At 46.9% G+C, this 23,156-nt stretch overlaps 1 protein-coding gene across 1 annotated transcript in view; it reads left to right on the top strand.

Annotated features, from left to right (window-relative positions):
- Positions 1 to 23,156, top strand: part of Scube2 (signal peptide, CUB domain and EGF like domain containing 2) — a 72,509-nt gene that overhangs the window by 15,545 nt on the left and 33,808 nt on the right. Inside the window, exons 5-14 of the mRNA XM_005350984.3 lie at positions 3,823 to 3,948; positions 5,527 to 5,643; positions 6,650 to 6,739; positions 11,853 to 11,969; positions 12,944 to 13,066; positions 17,173 to 17,289; positions 18,455 to 18,577; positions 18,962 to 19,078; positions 19,317 to 19,403; positions 21,097 to 21,201. Coding sequence (XP_005351041.1) covers positions 3,823 to 3,948; positions 5,527 to 5,643; positions 6,650 to 6,739; positions 11,853 to 11,969; positions 12,944 to 13,066; positions 17,173 to 17,289; positions 18,455 to 18,577; positions 18,962 to 19,078; positions 19,317 to 19,403; positions 21,097 to 21,201 — 1,122 coding nt within the window. The remainder of the gene's footprint in view (positions 1 to 3,822; positions 3,949 to 5,526; positions 5,644 to 6,649; positions 6,740 to 11,852; positions 11,970 to 12,943; positions 13,067 to 17,172; positions 17,290 to 18,454; positions 18,578 to 18,961; positions 19,079 to 19,316; positions 19,404 to 21,096; positions 21,202 to 23,156) is intronic.

The following is a 23,156-nucleotide window of genomic DNA, read 5'->3' as shown; positions in this document are numbered from 1 at the left end:
TCCTCCTCCTCCTCCTCCTCCTCCTCCTCTTCCTTCGAGTTTTTTGAGACAGGGTTCCTCTGTAGCTTTGGAGTCTGTCCTGGGTCTTGCTCTATAGACCAGGCTAGCCTCGAACTCACAGAGATCCGCCTGCCTCTGCCTCCTGAGTGCTGGGATTAAAGGCGTGCACCACCATCGCCTGGCTGGATTCCCACATTTTAAGAGTGAAGTCTCTTTAAAAGTTCTTCCATTCTTTAATTACAAACTTATAAACTTATTGTTTATCATGGCTTTAGTGGATTTTTCAAGATTTCCTCATGGAGAGCGCTTGTCAGAGAAGCCTGGGTGGGGCAGCGGGTTTGACAGCGTTGTCACCTAGTCTCAGTGCTCACGTGGGGGGAGTCAGACACACTGGTTCTGATTTCTCCTCATGTCAACTGTGGCCCTTGAAGGGTAGTGATGGCTTTTTTCTTCCTGCTGGGGTCTCTGGATCCTGGTGGCATTGAATGAAGTTTCACAGGAAGTCAGAACTGGAGATGGGAATCGTTTAAGGAGGCAGGCAGAGAATGACAATCTCAGAGCACCTCTCCTTTGCTCTGACTTTCTCTTCTGGTGGCTGAGGAGGGAGGCAATGACCTGCTGGTAAAGCCATTGCCTCAGCACCCCCAGGATAGACTCCACCCACCCAGGAGGGCTTCTGGTCTCCTACTTACATTATGTTCCAGACCTCTGGCACAGTCTCCTCTCCTCCTCCAAGCCCCTAGACTGATTTGAGATCCAGGCTCCTCAGAGCAGAGGTAAACACCAGTGCGGTTCTTTCTGCGAGCTGTACTAGAATTCTAGCTCTTCCACAGTTCAGACATTCTTGGATCCCCTGATGAGTACTTAACAGGAGCATAGATGTCTGGAACTGAAACCCAAATCCGAGAATTGCCTTTGTGGTCTGGATGTGCTCTGATTGTCTGTTGTGTTTCAACCTGACTGCTGAGCAGATTCCTGCCAGTGCGAGCCAGCAGGTTACAGCAGTGTGCAGTGAGGACCCCCTTTCACCCTAGGATTTCATTCTTTCAACCAAACGACTTCTAAACAATCGTTCCTTAGGACCCCCTCCTTCATGTGTCCAGTATCCTTCTGGAGACTGTGTTCAGATAGACCTTAAAATCCACAATGGAATGCGGGTAAAAGGGAGGTAATGTCACAGGCTAGTATTTTATATTGCTACTGCTTTTTTAAAAATTATTTACTAAGTATTTTTCAATAAGGGGAACTGCTAGCTGATTTTGATGGAAACTCAAGCTACAGAAATTTTGTTACAAATCTTTAGAAAGCCCAGAGCTGAATCAAGAGAATGTGTGTTTTCACCCATGTAATGGAGGGTGGGCTGGGGAGAAGCATCGGCGTCAGCCCGCCTTTGTTCCTATTCAGGGGTGCTCAGGCTCTCAAAATGAGCATTTCTCCTTTGTCTTGGCTGCACTGAGGGTATTTGGACAGTGGACTGATGCCCTGGCCGAGCTGCTGGGAGACATCGGGGCCACGGGGAAGACTGCATTCAGTAGTGCATAGTTCTCACTTTATGTATCTTCTGTCACATTCTCAAGGAATAGTCTTATTTTTATAATAATATTATAATAATATTATTATTTGGCTTTTGAAGACATGGTTTCTCTGTATAGCCCTGGCTATCCTGGAGCTTACTCTGTAGACCAGACTGGCTCTTTATTCTGTTTTAAGTTCCCAGAAATATCCTACAAAGGAAGGCTGGCCAGGGAGCAAAGGTTTGGGGAATCTCCACGATTTCTGAGCATCTTCCCTTTGGTAAAGCCTTAGCTTTAGACATGACTACTAGACCAGGTCCTTGGGGAGTTAGGGCCCTGGCTGGCCTTCCTGGTTTGAACCAGATCTATCTACCTCCTCTAGCCGTGGCCATATTTTGAGTTGGGGTGCCAGGAAGGGCTTTGGGGGTCACCTCTTGAAAAGCCACCCACACTTTTAGAGTTGTCTCAATCCTCATCACCTCCTGGTGATTTCAGGTCCAGTTTGCTATGAGGGGACACCAGGGGCAGTCTCTTTGTGTATCCTGATGACTTCTTGTCTTTGGTATGAAATATTTCTTGTATAATGAACTCTGGGACAGCAAAGGTCGCTCTGCAAATGCCTTAGGCACACAAACTGAGTGAGAGATCTAGAAGGTGAAGGGAAGTTGTCTGGGGATGGACTTTCTGTGGGCTCCTACCCCTGGATTTCGAGCACTGTTACTTTCAAGTATCCCCCTGCCTCAGTTACTTCAAAGGCTCCACTGACCCAAAGACAAATACAAGGCTTGCTGGGTCTTTTGGGGGAGGGAAGGACACTCCCTCCGTGGGCAGCTCTCACCTCCTGTGCTGTTTCGGTACTGGGGTGTGAATGACATCTTCATAAAGGGCCAGCCAGAGCGGAGAGACCAATGCAGAAACTGAGTGCAAACCTCTTTCTCTGCTACTTGACAGCAGCCCTTGGCAGCGGCCTTTGAATCCCAGCAGCGTGAAGCAGACTGTGTGTGAGACATACAGCTCAGAGCTGTCAAATGGAAACAAGGTGGTCTTTGGGCAGACCCAAGAGAGTAGAGGACGCCTTCACTGCGGCCTTGTCTTTTGAGACAGAAATGTCATTGGAAGTAACTGTCTCCCAGACACGCAGGCAGAGAGGACACTCACTCACTTTATTAGAGTCTGTGGTTTTAGGGGTAGAATACAAAATAGTGTTCAGTCCTAGTGAAGCCGAAGAAGACCTTCCAGAACTCAAGTTTAAGACAGTCCTACTTCTAGTTAGAAAGTCTCGTGGGCTTTCTAACCATTGAGAACCAAGCCCCTCCCTCTTCCAGGGCTGTTTCAGAGTTGTATTACACAAATGCCAAGAAACAGTGTGTGCACACACCCTTACTGATGCAGTCCCGACTGGGAGGACAGCATAGGCTTATGCTTGGGTCTGAGACCTAGGCAGCGTGGTCTCCATGAGCTGGTCTCCTCATGAAGCAGGCTGCCGATAAACCCTCGCAGACACTTCTGCTGCTGTTTTACCATCATTCCGAGCAGTGGTCCGCGACCCCCTTGGCAAACCTCTGTCTCTGAAAATATTTACATTATGATTCTTAGCAATAGTAAAATTACAGTTATGAAGTAGCAATGAAAATAATTTTATAGTTGGGGGTCACCACAACATGAGGAACTGTTAAAGGGTCTCAGCGTTCGGAAGGTTGAGAATCGCTAATTTAACTGCCGAGCCGTCTCTCTAGCCTCAGCTCCTCTTCCTTAGGAAAATTTGAGGCATTGTATCTCTTAGGTGACAAAAGAAATCTTTCATGTCTCTGTTAATTGTCCCAGCCTGATTTTAATACATATTCTTTTTATGTATTTATTGTGCATGTGTGTTTTTGTGTGTGTGCACTCCTGTGTATACCCACAGGCCATTGCTCATGTGTGAAGGTCAGGGGACAGCTTGTGGGGATTGGTTCTCTCCTACTTTGTGGGTTTCAGGGATAAAACTCCATTGTTGGTAAGTGTCCTTTACCCACTGAGCCATCTCACCAGCCAGCCAGTCTTTGAAAGTGTGCCTGGGGTCATCTGAGTGGTACAAGCCTATTAACCCAGAACCCGGGAGGTAGAGGCAGGAGCATGATGAGTTGTAGCTACGTCTGAACATAAGTTCAAGGTTGGCCTGGGCTACAAAGGAAGATCCTGTCTCAAAAATAAAGACAAATGAGATATGGGGCCAGTAGGGATCCCAGAGGGCACGCCTGTGGCCGTCCCGCATCCACCCTTGCAGCTCTCTCTGCTGTGTCACCTGCTCCCTGCTGTTGTCTTGCAGAGGGCCTGAGCTGTATGAACAAGGACCATGGCTGTAGTCACATCTGTAAGGAGACCCCCAGGGGCAGCATTGCCTGTGGATGCAGGCCTGGTTTTGAGCTGGCTAAGAACCAGAGAGATTGCATCTGTAAGTACGAACTGTCACTCGGCTGAGGTGGGGTCAGAGAAAGAACCACAAGTCAGGGACACAAGAGCAAGCTGTAGGAGGCCTGGGGATTGAGCTCGGGCATCAGACTCAGTAGCAGGTGCCCTTGTGCTCTCACCAGACCAGTAAGGTTTTGTTTTTTGTTTTTTGTTTTTTTTTTTTTTTACTTTGTTTTGTTTTTTCCCTTTTTGAGACAGGGTTGTTCTGAAACTAGCTCTGTAGACCAGGCTGGCCTCGAACTCACAGAGATCCTGCAGCTTCTACCTCTCAAGTGCTGGGGTCAAAGGTGTGTGCCATTACCACTCAACTCTTTTTTTCTTTTTTAAAATTAAATGTTTTTAAGATTTCAATGCTTAAAAGTATCGTTTTTTAGGACATTTGAAGAACTTTTTAAAAAGTCACATTCCTGTGATCCCAACACTTAGGAGGTAGAGGCAGGAGGATCAGGAGTTTAAGGTCATCCTTGGATACTTGCTTTAGAATGAGTTAGATGGCAACCTAGGCCACATGAGACCCTATCTCAGAATGCCAAACAAAGAATCACATAGCATAGCTGGTTCTTTTTTTTTCCATATTCCTATTTAGTCATATTCATATGCATGCCCAAATTTCACATAGGTGTGATTATAGCACAAATATATAATTAGTTCTTTTAAATTAGAAATATTACATATGTAAAAATCAAAACACTGAGAGGTATGTAGTGAAAACCTGCCCTCCCCCTCCTGTTTCCTTTGCCAGAGGTTTTCCCTGTGTGGCTGGCCTGGAGCTCAGAGAGACCCACCTGCCTCTGCTTGCTGAGTGATGGGATTAAAGGTGCGCTGCCTCCCCTGTTGCAATCCCATAGTCTCAGAGTTGACTTTTTAAATTTTCTTTTTGGCCCACCATCAGTGCTTTCGTACACAGTCTTCATAATTCTTGGTTGATGTTGCAATCACTGTGTGCAGAGTTGCCATTTCCCCTGGCTACCTTCTCTTGTAACCAAACCAGGTGAACTTTGATGAGAGCTTCCCTGACCGAGACATGCAAATTAAAAGTTTGTTCCAGACACAAAGTGCTTGAGAATTTCCAGAAGCCCTGGGTACATCAGGGATAGCAGGCACACCTCAGCCGAGAGGGAAGCAGAGGCCAGAGTCCTTGGTTTAACTCCCCCCACATAGTGAGTTCTTCCCCACCCAGCCTTCCCATATCCGACTCCGTATACTTTGCTCTAGTCTTGTCTTTGTACTCCTGTGGTGTATTCTGTGACATGGTGACATTGCATACACAGGCACGGACAGTGTCTGAGTGGAAGGTCTTTCTGGTGTCAAGGTCAGATGTGCACTAGGTGCTCAGATCCTTGCAGAGCAGAAATCAATTTTGGGGGGAAGCACGGTGGTACACACCTTTAATCTCAGCACTTGGGAAGTAGAAGCAGGTGGATCTTTGTAAGTTCAAGGGCAGCTTGGGTCAGCTACATAGTGAGACCCTGTTTTTAAAAGTGAAAAGTTCTTTGGAAACAAACCTAGCCCCGGTAGTGGAAACCTCAGTGCTTTATGTATTGACTCATTTCCATCTCAGTGACTTGTAACCATGGAAACGGTGGGTGTCAGCACTTGTGTGAAGATACAGCTGAAGGCCCTGTGTGTAGCTGCCATCCACGGTACAGGTTGCATGCTGATGGGAGGAGCTGTCTGGGTAAGTGATTTCCCCTCCCTCCAGCGGAAGGTTTGCCTCTGCCTGCCCACCCCTACCCAAGCCCTCTTCTTAACCTTAACCCTCAATAGTGTTTAGCCACACTAAACAGATGCACGTTATGGCTAATACCCAAGGCCCCTTCACGTGCTACAGTAGGAGGGGCCTACTTTTGGGTGGGAGTCCCTCTCTCTTTGCAAAGCTCTTCCTCCTCTCATGGACTGGGCTGTTCTGAAAGCTGGTATTCTAGAGACCTGGACAATGTATTACAAAAGAAGAGGGTGACGGAGGATAAAGCTGTCTGTGTGTGATGGCCCAGTGACCTTTACAGTCAAAATCTGCCCTGCGTTTCAGACATGACCTTGCTGGCTTTCTTGGAGTTCTTTTTTTTGAGACACGTTTCTCTGTAGCTTTGGAGCCTGTCCTGCAACTCACTCTGTAGACCAGGCTGGCCTTGAACTCACAGAGACAAGTCTGTCTCTGCCTCCCAATTGCTGGGATTAAAGGTGCCTGCTACCACAGCCCAGCTCTCTTGGAGTTCTTTTTTTTTTTTTTTTGGTTTTTCGAGACAGGGTTTCTCTGTGGCTTTGGAGCCTGTCCTGGAACTAGCTCTGTAGACCAGGCTGGTCTCAAACTCACAGAGATCCGCCTGCCTCTGCCTCCCGAGTGTTGGGATTAAAGGCGTGCGCCACCATTGCCCGGCTTCTCTTGGAGTTCTTATCTTGAACCGAGAATTCTGCAGTTACTCTGAAGCTTGTATTTCCTGGAGTCTCTTTGGCCGGTGCATTATATTCCCAACCCCTTCCTATACTTAATATTTGTAAGGGTCTTCAGTCATTTAATATGCTGTTTCCCACAGAGCCATATAATGGCCTGTTCTTATGGCGTGGACACTCACACACGTGCCATCGCTCACGTTTCATGCCTGAGATTGCAGCAGAAATGGTTGCTCGGAGAATGAGTAATCTGATCATTCAGCCTGATGAGTGTGGTTTTGTTTCTCTTGTAGAGAAAGAGGGCACCATCCTGGAGGGGACAGAGAACAACGCCACATCAGTGGCCGACGGAGATAAACGGGTGAAGAGACGGCTGCTCATGGGTATGGAACCTCTCCTCCTGGGCTGTCACTGTCCCCATCCCTCTCCTGAGCTTAGAGCCAGCTGGAGTGGGATGAGCAGCTTCTCTGAATCCAGGCTACGCTTTGCTCTCTTTCCCCAAACAGTCCTTTAATCATAGGCCAACCCTGGCCCCGTGCCCTTAAATAATCAGGTTAGTGCCCTAGTGCTGCCCAGCCAGCTGTGAGACGTAGCAAACCTCAGTGAGACTCTCCCGTCTGTAGGGCTTCTCTTTAAACAGATGTAAGCACTAGGGGTGGAGCTAGTCAGAGTCTTTACCTAGCCTGCACAAAGCCCCTGGGCTTGACCCCACCACGACATAAACTGAACTTGATGTCACAGGACTAAAACCATAGTACTCAGGAGGTGGAGGCCGGAGGAGGAGAAGTTCAAGGTCACCTTGCTTATGTAATAAATTAGGGGCCAGCCTGAGGTACAGGAAACCTTGTCTGAAAATAAATAAATATAAGGCAGGAAGAGTGGCATGCAGGCCGAGGCGGCCCATTCATTTTCCGGCCCCCCAGACCTGAAATAATCACATGGAAACTGTATTAATTACCACACAGCCCGGCCTATTAGCTTAGGCTTCTTATTAACTAACTCCTACATCTTAACTTAACCCATTTCTCTTATTTTATATTTTACCGCGAGGCTCATGGTTTACCAGTAATGTTCCAGCCAGTGTCTGTCTCCACTGGAGTCTACCTGGCGTCTCTTTGACTCCGCCTATTCTCTTTATATATCTCTTCCAGCCTGGCTATATTCTGCCCTGCCATAGGCCAAAGCAGCTTTATCTATTAACCAACACATATACAGAACAACACATATACAGAAGGACACCCCACATCATCAGCACGCGGCCTGGCGCTTGGGAGGCAGAGGCAGGCCAATGTTTGTGAGGTGGAGGTCATCCTGGTCTAGAGTGAGTTCCAGGCTGGTCAGGGACACGAGTGAGACCCCAGCTGAACAATAAATAAATAAAAATAAATAGAACGTAGTAAAATTCTTTAGGGTTATCAGGAAATTCAATTAAGATAGTAACATGAGGTCTTCAAGATGGCTCAGTAGGTATGGCTGCCTGCTGTCAAGTGTGGGGACCCGAGTAGATCCTGGGACCCACATGGTGGGAGGAGAGGGTGGATTCCCACAGATTGTCCTCTGACCTCGGCACATGCGCACCTACCTACCTACATATATACATAGGAATAATAGATTTTTACAAAGATAATAATATGCAGAAGCGCCCAGAGTCCATCCAGGCTGTGGGATGCGGTGGGTGGCCATGGGACGCCAGCTCTCTTCTCTCTGATTAGCCGTGGTGGCAGTGTCCTGGGCAGCCTCCAGCTTCGCATGGCAGTTTGTCTGTCTTTGTGCCCACCAGCCTTCCATCTCTGACCCAGCCAATGTTAGTGCTGGAGGAGCTGAATGGGGAAGAGTGGCACTTGGCTGGGGGGCCTGGGACCACTGGCCCACAGCCCCGGCAGTCAAGAGAGAAGAGATGAGAGAGAAGAGGCAGTGGCCGCGGGGACGGGGCCAGACAGATCTCTCAGCATGTTATTGTGGAGATTTGGTTTCATTTAAATAAAGCTGTTCATCTAATAGCTCCTGAGTTTGCTAGTCAGGTAAGATATTGACCAACCATTGGTTACCAAGCAGGGGCCCTTTCTTATCTCCTGCTGCTTTATTTTCTTTCTTCCTTTGCACATGTATGTGCGTGTGTGTGCGTGCGTGTGCGTGCGTGTGCGTGTGTGCTCACTGCTCACCCAGGCACACAAGCGTGGAGGACAGAGGTCTATTTTGTGTGTTAGCCTCTGGCACTGTCCACTTTATATTTTAAGACAGGGTTCTCTCACTGAACCAGGAGCTGGCCAACATTTGACTAGACTGGCTGACCACAGATTCCTCAGAGCCCCGTTTCCTCTTGTCTCCCAAATAAGGCTGCTAGGGATTCAAACTCAGGTGCACACACACACACACACACACACACACACACACACACACACACACACTTCTCCCATGCCCTTAATATAGCTAATCAAAATTTAAGTCAATATTAAGTGTTTACATTTCTGTGAGCATCTACACACAATGCACCCAAGTCCTGTGACAACTGCCTTTTTATTCTTCCTTTGATTGCAAATAGGAGAGCTGTTTTCTAAAAACCACCCACCAGTTCCTTTTCCTTTGGGAGTCTTTGGCAGGGGTTTCTAAAGCTCTTCTCAGCGTGCTCAGAGGCAGCCCCACTTCTCAGCTCTGCTCTCTTCTCTGACAGCCAGTCTCTTCTGAGGCTTCCCGCTGCTGTGGGAGGGTCTGACTGACTCCTGGCCTGCAGCTCCGCAGCTGCGCCTTTCCCAGGGGCCTAGGAACCCCCTTTGCTGATCTCCTGTTTTGGCACTTTATAGTGTGGATGAGATAAAGGTTTCTAAAAACCTCGTGTCCCTCAAAATGCCTTTGCATGCATTCTCCCTCTGGCTTTCATCGAGAACTTGGCTCATTATAGAATTCAGAGTTGGTTGAATTTTCTGTCATCAGAATTTTGACACCAGTGCTCATTGTTTTCATGTTGCCCCTCCATCCTCCCTTTATCCCTCCCTCCTTCCCTCTCTCTCATTTCATGTAGCCCAGGCTAGCCTCAAACTCACTAGTGTTTGACCTTGAACCAGGTACTGTTTCAGGGGCCACACAGTTCAGTTTATGCAGTGCTGGGGATGGAGCCCAGGGCTCTGTGCATGCTAAGGGAACACTCACCCAGCAGAACTACATTCCCAGCCCTCTTTATCCAGGGTAGGAAACCTCGAAAAGCTTCACTCTGGGAGTTTTCAGGGCCCTGTCTTTGTCCTTGGTGATCTGAGCTCTCAGGCAATGTCCCCTTTGGTGTGCTCTGACTGCTTCCCAGGTCTTCTATGTCCTTTCCCTGCTGACAGTAGCAGCTCCAGAGGTCCTCTCATTTTCTTCTCTGTCTCTTTTATTTCACTTTCTAGCTTGCTCACTTTTTCTACCTTCTAATCTTCCTGCATGACTGTTTTTAAAAATTTCCATGTTCCTGTTTTCCCCAGCATTTACGTGGGTCTTTGTTACAGGGACCTGCTCACGTTTCACGGATGCTTCGCTTGCCCCCTGAAGAAATTATTCTACATTCCCAGCTTTACTCTCTCCTTTCCTCATATTATCTTTTTTAAAAAAATGGATGTTGTTATTGTGTGTATGCATGCCAGTGCAGATGCCTCAGAGGCTGAAAGCCAGAGGCTTCAGATTGCCCTGGGGTTGAAGTTATGGGCAGTTGTGAGTCACTCAGCATGGGTACTGGGACTTGAACTCAGGTCCTCTGCAGGAGTTTGATGCAATTTTGTCCACTAGGTCATCTCTCCAGTTCCTTCCTCTGTTATCTTTGTCTTCTCTAAGTTCCTTTCTTTCTTTCTTTCTTTCTTTCTTTCTTTCTTTCTTTCTTTCTTTCTTTCTTTCTCTCTTTCTTTCTCTCTTTCTTTCTTTTTTTCTTTCTCTCTCTCTCTCTTTCTTTCTTTGTTTTGTCGGTCCTTTTGGTGTATATCTAAAATACTAAATATCCTAAATATTTGGTAATTCTTGACTGATTTCATATTCATCAGTGAGAAACTAAAAAGCCAGTTGGATCTCATATTGATTGATTGATAGGCTTTGTATCTGTGTGACTTCACATCTGAAGTCTTTTCATCTGGTTGAGTTGGTTAAGTTTCTGAGGAATCATTCAGCCTCTTGCTTGGAGATAGAAACTTAGCTCCCAGCATCCCTGGCTGTGTGGGTTTAACAATGTGTCTAGGCACAGACTTTCATCTCATCAACTGTGTTTCTCCTTCCCTCCTCTACATTCCCTGACTTCCCCAGAGTGGAAACTGCACCAGAGCTGGGACCTAGTGTCACCTGGCTATCTGGAAATAAAAACTTGGTGGTGGTGGTGAGGCATTGTTGTGTGGGGGTTGTGGGGGTGTGGAGGATGGGAATGGCCAGAGGGGTCCTGTTTCCCAGGCAACCCATTCTATTTTTTAATACTCCATCCTCACTTCTGCTTCCAAAAGAGCTCCCCATCTCCTGGCCTTCCTATGACATCTCCTGGGGTTCCTATGACTTAGCCCCTTCAGCAGCCCCTCTGCAGAGGCGAGGGATTAACTTTCTGCTCCATTGTCAGTCACTTCCTAATAGTTGACATCTTTTTTGTCTTCTCTTCCATTTTCTTTGTCCATTAAATGAGGTACTACACATTTAAGCACTTATTTAATCTCAGTGTAGTGAAATTTATTTATTTTATTTTTTTATTTTTTATTTATTTTTTATTTTTTCGAGACAGGGTTTCTCTGTAGCTTTGGAGCCTGTCCTGGCACTAGCTCTTGTAGACCAGGCTGGCCTCGAACTCACAGAGATCCGCCTGCCTCTGCCTCCCGAGTGCTGGGATTAAAGGCGTACGCTACCACCGCCCTGCATAGTGTAATGAAATTTTGAGAGGAAGCAAAGATATATATATATACATATTGCGTTTAATTAGTGCTAAGCTTGTCTCCTCAGGCTTTCAAATGAGGTAGCTATGTAAGTTCCTGGATTTTTGGGTGCTAGCGCTGAGTGAATGTTGGTTAGTGCTTACCTATCACTGAGAATGACCGTGGGAAATGAAGACCTTCTGGAGCTCATTTTCAGTAGTTATCACAGGCCTATCACAGAGACGTCGAGTAAGTTGGCATTTGCAAGAGCAAAGCCATTAGTGTGTAGCAAGGGAATGCTTGGGATCGCAGATGAAAGAGAAGCCCCTGGAATAAGAAAGGCATCCTCTTTTGCCCTGTTCTGCACTCGGTTTAGCCTGCTGATTGAGTGGTCACACTTAGCAGCTGTTGGCCGTGGGTCACCAGGGACCTGTCGTGGATGGAGAATCTTTCTCCAGGGAGGTAGCTTTATCTCTCTGGTAACCAGCTTTCGGAGCAGCCTTTCTTGAGGGGCAGGAGATGCAGTAGCAACTCTCTTTCCGTGACACCTTCAGACGGCAGAGGCTTGGGGTGTGACTGTGAGCACCCCTCTGTGCTTTCCGGGGTGTCACTCCTTTAGGAAGCTAACCGCCCTTCCCCCTCTCTTCAGAAACGTGTGCCGTCAACAACGGAGGCTGTGATCGCACCTGCAGGGACACATCCACAGGGGTTCACTGCAGCTGTCCCATTGGGTTCACCCTCCAGTTGGACGGGAAGACTTGTAAAGGTAACCTTCACTTGTCCTGGAGCTGGGGGTTGTGTGCCCGAGGCCTGGGCAGAGGGAGCCTGCACTGCTGACCGGTGGGATAGAGGCCTCCACGCCATTTCTGTGCTCCCAGCTTTGCTTATGATTCATATTGATGGGAGCTTTTCCTCCTTGGGCTAGTGGACGGTTGTAATTGAGTAAGTTTAATTAGAAGTGACTTAATTACACTAACTGTTGAGAAGGTCAGCCTCTGCAAGCACCAGATAACCCATTTCAGACAAGTGGCCTTCTTAGCAAAAGGCGGTTCATAGAACATTCATTGGCAGCAGATAACATCAACCTATCATAAATAATAGCCTTGAGATTACTGTGTAAATAACGGCTGAGATTATTATCCCGAGCACTTAACGAATAACTGTACCATTAACTTTTACTAATGAAGACAGACCCTAAGGACTTGCTGGTCTTTCATGGGCAAGAGTACAAAGGGTTCTTAGTCCTTTAGCATGATAAAAAGACAGATAAACTGGTTATGAGATGAAACTGGGGAAAGATAAGATTAAGTATCAGGAATCGTTAAGAAACGTTGAGACTATTTGGTCATTGTGCAATTTGCCAAAAACAAAAGCTCGTGTCGCTTATGGCTTTAGTCATTAAGCAGGAATAGAAAGTGTACTAATGGTGGTTGTCTTGTCTTTGGAGGGCAGTAGAAGATGAGAGTAAATTGAGCATGACATCACCACTCCTTTCCAAGGTTTCTTTGCTCAGTGCTTCTAATGTCATGGACAGTCAGAACTGTTAGCTGGACGAGGGACTTGTCTTTCAGCCAGACAGGAAGATGCTTGTACGACTGAAATTCTCAGTGAACATTCTGAAGTGCTCACGTGGGTCTGCTTTTCTTTTTGAGGATGAGGGAAACACACGACAGCAGTTTGGGGACCGGGGAAGCCAGGCAGCTATCACTCTCTGATTGTTACAGTGCTTGCCTGTTACAGATATCGATGAGTGCCAGACCAGGAATGGAGGTTGTAACCATTTCTGCAAAAACACCGTGGGCAGTTTTGACTGCAGCTGCAGAAAAGGATTTAAATTATTAACAGATGAGAAGTCTTGCCAAGGTGCGTGCTGAATCGGTTGGTAGCTGGGGTGTGCAGGGAACCCCGGGTGGGACAGAGATGGTGTGGGTGAGCCCTGCTCCTGATGGCGTCGTGGACTCTAGTCTCCAATCCAGATGTCACTTGCTTCATCTCAGGCTGAGTGAAAACATGGTGTCGCTCACATATGTTTGGAACTAAGCTGTTGACATCAGAGACTGCCACAGAAAGCCCATCCGGTGTGACTACAGCAGAAAGCTCTGCTAGAAAGGAAACAATGCATGATCAATCAGAGTTATGGCTGGATCTTGAGATTAGAGATAATTTTCCTCTTCTAAAATTTATTTTACTGCAATTGGATATTTGAGAAAAGTTGGCAAAAATCTGTGCATTTGGATAATACTTACTTCTTCCTAGCAAAAAGCCAAGGTTGATTCATCCAAACCAGCTGGTCCCTTCTTCCAACCCTTACAGTGGATGACTGCTCTGTGCACTTTAGGTGGGTGGAAGGGAGGTGATAGGAGAAATACTGCTTGGCTCATAGGAAGATTACAGACCTGACCCCTTTTCTTTTCTTTCTTTTACTTGAAGACTTATGTTTTTAAAGTTATTTTTAAATATGTATATGTGTGTATCTGTGTGTGGGCAGGTACATGTAAGGTGCCCACAGAAGCCAGAGGCATCAGATCACCTGGAGCTGGAGTTAACAGGTAGTTCTGAGCCACCTGGTGTGGGTGCTGGAAGCTAAACCCCATCCAGTCTTCCGGAAGAGTGGTTGGTATATGCTCTTAACACTGACCCATTTCTTTGGCCCCGATCGACTCCCTTTCAACTGTATCTGTCCCACATAAGGTGAGCAGCAGCTGTCAATGTCAACAGCTGATTTAGGACAAGCTTCATCTCTATTTCTAGATAAACAACTTTCATGCCTTATCATACATAAGAAGGAAGTCTCGGGATAGATACACTGTCATCCACCTTGTTCCATTTCTGGCAGTAAGGGCTGCCTTACTTATTTCATTAGACATCTGAGCATCGGGGACTCACTGATGGCTGGAAATGTAACTCTAACTCAGGTGGCAGATGCTTGCCTAGCATGCACAAAGGCCTGGGTTGGACCTCCAGCACTGCATAAACCATACATGGTGGCACACACCAGTGATCAGCTGTTGTACTAGGGCAGTAGAAGCAGGAGGCCCAGAGAGTCAAGGCTATCCTTGGCTACATATTAAGTTTGAACCCAGCTTAGCTAGAGACCCAGGCAAAACAGACAGACAAAACCACAAAAACCTCAAACGGAAGCCCAACACTGTATAAAAATCAGGATATAAAATGTAATATTGGGAGCTGGGGAGACCCATCTACATCCACCTACAAAGCTGGATGCGGCAGTGTGTACCTGTAATTCTAGTCATGGGAGGCAGAGACAGGAAAATCTGTAGAGCTGAATGACCAGTCAGTTTGGTGGAATCAACAAGTTTCAGGTTCAGTGAGAAACCCTGTCTCAAAAAATGAGGTGGGAAGCAGTCAAGGAAGCCTCTGATTCTGAGCTTTCATACACACGTGCACACACATGAACACACACACACACGCAAGACAAACGATGGAACAATGAGCCTTCATACACATAAACACATACACACATACAAAGCAATCGGAACAATGGGCCTTCATACACATGTGCACACACACACACACACATGAACACACACACAAGACAAATGATGGAACAATTTTTAAGAAGGACACTTTGCAGAGTGCCTTCCCTTTGTTTTTTATACATAATTTGTCAGGCAGTTCAAATACATTCTCCTTTAAATTCAGTGAGTTAATTCTAGATAATTATTTTGTGGTTTTCTTTGGTTTGACTTGGAAAGCAAATTTGCTGTTCCATACAATGTTTCATAATGTACAGGGCAAGAATATGTTTAAGCTGTGTAAACACATTAAAAAGGAATTAGGAAAGTGATCTCATTATTTTTGGCAAAGCAGAGAGGTCCACAGTGAGCAGCCAAAGTCAGCTACTGAACGAGGGCCCTTCGTCAGCAACTGGCTGGAGTTAACAGATCTCACGGAATGGCATCGAGTGCCAGGAAGGAACTGACTTTTTCTCGTTTTCCACTGTTCCTCTTGGTAGAACAAATATTTGCACAGAGTGAATTTGCTGAAGAAACTGTCAGGATTGCTGGGAAAATCCAGGGAAGAAGGGCTTTGTAAGAATTTCCCTTCTGTATTTTGCATTTTCATTTTTCTTGATCCATGAAACCCATCCCTGCTCACTGTTGTTATTTTGAGTTGAACTGAATCCTGATTGGCCTGGAAACTGCCTAAGCTAACGACCTTGAACTCACCGTGATCCTACCGCCTTGACCTCCCAAGTGCCTCCCAAGTCTGGACACACACTACCACATCTGGCTAACATGTTTGCCTTTTATTACTATAGCTTTTCAAGGCATGTTTGGTGTAGACAAAGTGGTCCAGTCCAATGCTGTGGCTGTCGGCCACTAAGTGTGACCCAGGTTTATCCATTTGGAGGCACCAATTAAGACAGTCCCAAGAGTTCCAGGAGAGAGACAGAAAAACAAACGATCAGGTCCACAGATGCAGCTTCCAGAGTCGGTGTGCATGGCTCTGCTTGCTGTTAGGGATATGTCCTCACTGAGCCAGGGACATAGAGGACATGGTAATCCTCCCCCATAGAGGAGTAACAGAACAAGAGATTTTCCAAGTAGATCCACTCTGCCTTAACCGACCTGATTTCAGCATCTTTCATAGAAAATCACACAGAGGGCATTAAGACACAGGATCAACAGGCTTTTGGGGGCCAGAAGAGTAATTCTGTAAGATGAGAGATAGCTAGTAGCCAGAATTGTCTCCAACCAAAGCGTTTTCTCTTTTTGTTTCATCATTTAGACATAAATAGATAAAATGATAATGAATGGCTAGTTTATAAATTATTATTTACAAACTAAGCTATAAACCTATTTTTTTTCCAAGACAGGGTTTCTCTGTAGCTTTGGAACCTGTCCTGGAGCTAGCTCTTGTAGACCAGGCTGGCTTTGAATTCACAGAGATCCGCCTGCCTCTGCCTCCTGAGTGCTGGGATTAAAGGCGTGTGCCACCACCGCCCAACTGTGAAGCTATTTTTAGGTATCTCATTTGCCTTCATGTATGTTAGTTTGTTTTCTATTGCTGTGATTAAACACTGTGATCAAAGCGACTTGGGAAGAAAAGGCTTTATTTGGCCTACATGTCATATCACAACCCATCATTGAGGGAAGTCAGGACAGGAACCTGGGGTCAGGAACTGAAGCAGAGGCTTTGGTGCTTTGGTGTTTTGCCTACGTGTATGTATGAGGGTGCCAGATCCCCTGGAATTGGAGTTACAGACAGTTGTGAGCTGCCATGTGGGTGCTAAGAATTGAACCCAGAACCTCTGGAAGACCAGCCAGTGCTCTTAACCACTGAGCCATTTCTTCAGCCCTTCAGCTAGCTTTCTTATACCACTCAGGACCACCTGCCTAGGGATGACACTACCCACAGTGGGCTGGACCCTCCTGCATCAGTTGTTAAATGCTCCACAGACTTGTCTGCCAGCCAGTCAGATAGAGACCCTTTCTCAGTTGTGAGTTCCTCTTCTCAGGTGACCCCAGATTATGTCAAGTTGATAAAAACTAAAACAACCACAATTTATATAACTTAAATTTCTCAGTCCTGCCCATGAGTGAGTGAGAGAGATCACATGAACATCAAAGCAAGTATAGTTTGAGGTAGAATTTACAACCAAGCGGCTGGAGAGAGGACTGGGGTTAAGAGTCCTGGCTGCCCTTCTAGAGGACCCGGTTTGGTTCCCGGCACCCTCACACAGATATATACATGCAGGTGAGACACAAATGCACATAAAAACAAATCTTTAAAAAGAAAAGATTCACAGTCAAGGAACGTGGGAACGATTGTAATTATGACAGCTCCTCGACACAGTCTTTGATACAAATGAGCAAAGCGATGGGTTCATCAGTCTTCCTGACCTGTGTTGTTTTGAAGTTAGTTAGCAACTTGTGATTGCTATGAACGCCTCTACCCACACAGCTGAGTTGGCATCAGCTCCCCTCTCTCTTTGATAATTACAGATGTGGATGAATGCTCTTTGGAAAGAACCTGTGACCACAGCTGCATCAACCACCCGGGTACATTTGTTTGTGCCTGCAACAGAGGGTTCACACTCTATGGCTTCACCCACTGTGGAGGTGAGTGGACCGGCCCTCTATGGGAGCCCGAGCCTGGGAGCAGGGCCACCATTGAGGTTTATCTTCCTGTATAGGACAAAGAGTGCATTCGTGGAAACATATTAGTATTTACCCCATTAGCACATTGGGTATGGAATGGGGCGCAGAGGACCTGAGCTGTCAGCTGTGGATTCATCAGTGAATTGACTTGTGCTCATATTTGGAGAACGGGGTTCTTGCAGGAGCTGAGGCAATAACTCATTCTTTCCAGCAGAAGATAATGTTGCTGTCTTCAGAGAGGCTTGGCCGGGCACCAAGCAGACTCGTAGTTCTGTTCTGCCCGAGCACGGGCTGCAAAACCTTGGTTCAAGCCCTAGTCTTAGGCTTGGATCTGGAAGGTGGCACTGACTCTATCTCTTCATTCTGTGCCCGGTTAACAGTCTATGCTCGTGGCTCACACCCTTACGGTCAAGTAGACTGTGGTATAGAGAAGTCAGATTTTGTGCTAACTGACTCTCACTCTACTTCCCCGGCAATCAGCAGCCACTGAGAATAGATCTAGACTCCAGACCTACTAGTCTAAGGTCGCCATGGGGATTCTAGGTATCTATGGGATTAAGGACCACAGGCTGGAACACTTCCTGCCAGTTCTCACATCCTGTGTTTGAGAAGAACAGATAATGGTACTTTACTGTAGATGATAGTGTCTCCCTTCCCTCTTTTCACACATTCTTGGCACATCTAAAAGCATCCCTGACCTTAGCCCGTCTATCATGAGACCCCAGTGAGACACCCCTTGAACACAGATGTCAACCTTCCAGCTTGAGTTCAGTCCCAAGTTATTGGGGACGGATAGGTGCACACAATGTCTCTTCTCTCTCAGCTATGGAAAGAGTCAAATAGGGAGCTTTAATTCTGTGTCTCTCTTGCTATGTAGCCCAGAGGATGATGGCGTTTTAAGTTCAAAGCCCTTGCAGGGTCTGAGTCTAGACATCTGAAAATGGGGTTTCCTTTTGGGTGTTCCTGTCAGTGGCTCAAACCTCCCAACCCAGGCTCATGCCAGTGGGGAGTGCAGTCAGCAGATGCAAGTCCCTGAAAACGCCTGTCAGCCCCAAGACTTGTCTAGGGGAGAGGCAGTCAGCCCTTGACGTGACTGTTGTGACAGGGGACCCTTTTGGTTCCACAGACACCAACGAGTGCAGTGTCAGCAATGGGGGCTGCCAGCAAGTTTGTGTCAACACAGTGGGTGGCTATGAGTGCCAGTGTCATCCAGGGTACAAGCTCCATTGGAATAAAAAAGACTGCGTGGGTAAGAGGTGCTGTCCTTCCCTAGTTCCCACGTGGCTACAGGCTCAACCTGAGTCCAGGGTTTGAGACTCTGTATGCTCCACACTCCACCGGGCCCAAAGTGCACCTTTCCCACGGAGTCCCCCTCCCTGGAGAGGCAGCAGCTGGTCTTTAACAAGTTCAAAAACCTTGCAGGTTCCTTGACATTCAGCTCTGTGCTTCTGCCTAGATCGGAGCTTGCTTCTGTTTCGTGGTTGCTTCTCTGCATGAACAGCAGACAAGTGTCCCCTTGACCTCTGTGGGAGGCGAGGCTGGGGAGGGAGGTCAGCTCTGCCGTCTTTCCGTGGGGCCTTTGGCGTCCTCGGCTCTCCTTGCATTTGTGTGCGTGCTTCTTTGTCCTGTCTAGAAGTGAAGGGCTTCCTGCCCACCAGCACGACGCCCAGTGTGTCCCTGCACTGTGGTAAGAGTGGTGGAGGAGACAGGTGCATCCTAAGATGTCACTCTGGCGTCCACCTCTCTTCAGGTGAGTGAATCCCGGCACAGTCCTCATGGCATGGCCTGTAGGTGTTGGACATACTCAAGGGCATCTGGGTCTGGACCAGATACTTCTTGAACCACCAGAGGCCCACGCTCTGAGAGCTCATATCCTGGGTATTTTTCTAGCGGCCTATGTGGAGTGGGGTGGGGGTGACTTTAATTGCTACCAGGATAGTCTGTCATCTTGCTTATGCGTTTTGACAATTCCACATTCTATCTGTCAGGACTGCAAGAGGCCTACTCTGTCACCTGCGGCTCTTCCTCTTCTCTCAGAAGCAGACAGCAAAAATCAAACGACTCTGATTTTGGGGGTAATTACCAAACTGTGCTCTTGCAGGAGCTCATTGCAATCAATGCTTCTTCCCTGGGGTGCTGCTCATGGGGGTGACTTTGTTGGTTCTTTTCTTATCTGGATGCTCTGAGCACATCACAGGGTGTTCTTGTCCACAGCTGTGGTGTCTGATCTCTCACCCACCTGTGGAAACCAGACTTACTGAGTGTCCCCTGTGAACCTGGGTGGGTCACCATACTGAAAGAGGGCACAGAGAGAACAGTCCGAGGATCCCAAATTTGCTCTATCCCAGAGCACTTTAAAGGCCCAGTACAGGGACCATGCCTGGACATGTGACATTGGTGGAGGTGGCATGGACAGGCTAGCAGAAGTGGGGTTCTGTCTCAAGAAAGACCCAGACCTATTCTACTTTGTCACAGTACTAAGAATAAAAGTCCAGAGTTTTCTGGAGGCCTCATCTTCCCAGAGAAGGACACATTTGCCGTTTTGTTACAAAACTGTCCAAATAGAGAATTACATTATATCTTGATGTCTATATTATAAAGATGTCGAAGGTTTGAAATACCATGCAAGATGGTAGTTTAGAAGTTAAAATACTCCAGATCCTATACACTATATTCATAGAATAGGCTATTAAATCCACTTGAAACTTTATGTATTAAATATTGGAGGCAGGTCTCACTCTGTAACCCAGCGTAACCTGGAACATATTGTAGTTCAGGATGACCTTGAATCATAACAGTCCTGCCTCAGCTGCCCAAGTGCTGGGTTGCAACGCGAGTTTGCCACACTTGGCTGCAGCAGTTTTATTATTATCCTCATTAACCAAAGAAACCAAGGCCCAGAGGGATGGAAGAACTTACTCAAAGTGACTCAGAAAAGAAACAGAGGAGCCAGGATTTGAACTCAAGCAGTTTGAGTTCAGAGTCTTAAGTGCTGTTCTTTGCTGCCCATTCTGTGGATGTTAGGATCAAGGCAGAGGAGGAAACACGGTCTGGTTCATCTGGGATGCTCTAAGCATTGGTAAGGAAATAGCTAGCAGTCCTTACTACGTACCAGGAAACCAGCTAAACATTTATTTTTGCCATTACCTCATTTAATCCTTAACAATATCCTGGTAAAACAGGTGCTTGCTTAACTGTGTGCACTTAACACCCGAGCAACCTGAGATGGGGAAGATTAAGGGATGTGCTGAAGTTTTCACAGATCAGAGGGCTTTCAATTAGAGGCATGGGCTCCAGCAAAACATATAGTTAAGATCTATTTTGGGAGAACAGAATTCTGTACTATTCCATCCCAGACCCAGAAGTGGTAGCCACATCTGGACTGGCAGCCCTGCCAGCCCTGTCCTCTCTGGGAAGCCACACACGGAAGAGACTCCCCCCCAGCAGTCTTGTTCAGATTCAAGCAGAAGGATTCTCGCCCTCCTTCTCTGGAAGACACAAAAATGACCTCATCTTTTGTCTGGCTGTGGAGACTGTTTGGGGCCCTTTCTCTGTTACATTTAAACATTGGAGCCATCTCTCTCTTGAGATAAGTTTGACTCTGAGGAGGTTCCAGGTGAACCTGTGCGTGCCAATGGGGTCATCTTAAGAGGGGTTCATCAGCTACAACATGTAGTGAGGCCCAGCCAGCAGGAGTTTGCCACCACTCTCTGGGTGTTCCCTCCTTTGCCTGTGAAGGTAATTTCTTTTACTTATTTCTTTCTGAAGATGTCATCACCATCAGGACAAGTGTAACCTTTAAGCTAAATGAAGGCAAGTGTAGTCTGCAAAAGGTCAAGCTGTCTCCCGAGGGCCCGCGACCAGCACTACCAGGTATGGAACTGGATGGCTGGGGCAGGAAGCTCGCCTGCATATTGGGTAAGGGACCTGCGACCAGCTGAGCTGGAAATGGCTGTCCAGCTGATGCAAGGACATGTCAGATGTCACAGCCATTCAGAATCTGCAGGGACACTCCTCTCCAGGAGGAGTGGAGCCTGCACTAACCCCTGTGCGGTTCTGGGCTTATCCCCAGAAAGTCTTTTGTGAGGTCACTGTTGAGGCTCTGGGGAAACACTGGAGCTCATCCGAGTCAATGAGGCTTGAGATGAATCAGCCACTTGGGACTGCTTTGGGTTTGGTTGAAGTGCAAGCTATGATAAAAAGGGGGCTGACTTGGGAACAACACCGAACAGACAGAATGTCCAGGGTTCTGGCTGCTCTGCTGTTTGGAAACTGTGGCCCCAGGGCCAGGAGGAAAACAAATGTCTTCAAGGATGTCTACGCTTACTGGAACAGGAGAACCGTGCTGCTTTCTTCCCTAACTTTGCTTTCCATCAGAACCTTAGAGAATACTTGTGGAGTTTAAGATAAATCAAGACATAGATTAGGAAGTCTACCCTGAAACAAATGAACCTAAAGCTCATGCTAGCTATTTTGACTGCCTACTGGTGTACAATCAAGATGCATTTTGGTGCCCCCATTGATGAAACATGTGCACCTATTAATTATATGTATTCAAAGAATGTTAATGGTGTGGGAAGGTGTCTTGTTATGTGGCCGAGATAGTAGTCAGGTGTCGTGGCGCACACCTTCAGTTTCAGCACGCAGGGGCAGGAGGCAGAGGCAGGCAGATCTCCGAGTTTGAGGCTAGTCTGATCTACAGAGTAAGTTTTAGGACAGCCAAGGCTATACAGAGAGAACCTGTCTCCCCAAACAAAAACAAACAAAAAAGAGATAGAAAGGGGGATAGTAGAATTCTATATGTCTAACTAATCAAACTTGTATATAAATGGAGCTGAAGGAAAAAGCCCCAGAAAGCTGACTGTATTATTAGTAGTGTTGATGTCTCGGTAAGACATATGGTGGGAAATTCTGATTTTCTTCTGTATTTTTCATGTTCTCTTTTCATACTTGTACTTTTCTAACTTTTATTAAATTTGCTCTTCTAAAATGGCATACATGCATATATTGCATCCTGATGACTGACGCCCCTCCACCCTCTTCTCTCCCTCCCGTCTCTACCCCTGTCCCCTTCCTTATGAGCCAATTTCCCACATTCAAGCCTTTTTGCTTTGCTTTGTGACCGAGTTCAACCAGGGCCGTCCGTATGCCCATAGTCTTGGAGTAACCACCGGAAGCTGAGGGCACATTGGTAGGTACGCAGCTGAGGAGAATGGCTGTCCTTCCTCAGAATCTGTCAGTACATAGTTCCGTAGGGAGGGATGGGGCCTCATGAGCCCCTCAGAGCTCCATAATTGACTGTTGGCCGGCCCATTGCAGGTCGCCGCAGCTGCAGTGAGATCATGGCGCATTGGCTGTGTCGTGGACAAAAGAAAGTATGTCACAGCCTCCTCCCCGTCTTCCATATGTCAGAACCTCCTCCCCATCTTCCGGCTCTTACTTTCATTCTGTCCCCTCTCCCTAGATGCTACCTGGTCCTAATGGCTGATAGGAATTTCCTGTTTAGGGCTGAGTCAATTTTCTTTTTTTTTACTTTTAAATTAGGAAAGCATTTTTATTTTTATTTTTTAAATTTTATTTTATGTGTATGGGTGTTTTGACTTCATGTGTATCTTTGTGCCACCTATGTGCCTGGTGCCCAAGGAGGCCAGAAGAGGGTGTCTGACCTCTTCGAACTGGAATTACAAGCACTTCTGAGCCACCCTGTAGATGTTGGGAATCAAACCTAGGTCCTCTAAAAAAAACAGCCGGTGCTCTTAACCACTGTGCCATCTCTCCAGCCACAGTATGACTTCTCTCTCTCTCTCTCTCTCTCTCTCTCTCTCTCT

Source organism: Microtus ochrogaster, chromosome 8 (genome assembly GCF_000317375.1).
Source record: "Microtus ochrogaster isolate Prairie Vole_2 chromosome 8, MicOch1.0, whole genome shotgun sequence".
Taxonomy (NCBI): domain Eukaryota; kingdom Metazoa; phylum Chordata; class Mammalia; order Rodentia; family Cricetidae; genus Microtus; species Microtus ochrogaster.
Note: the sequence above shows the minus strand (reverse complement) of the source record. Positions and strands in the feature narration are given on the sequence as shown.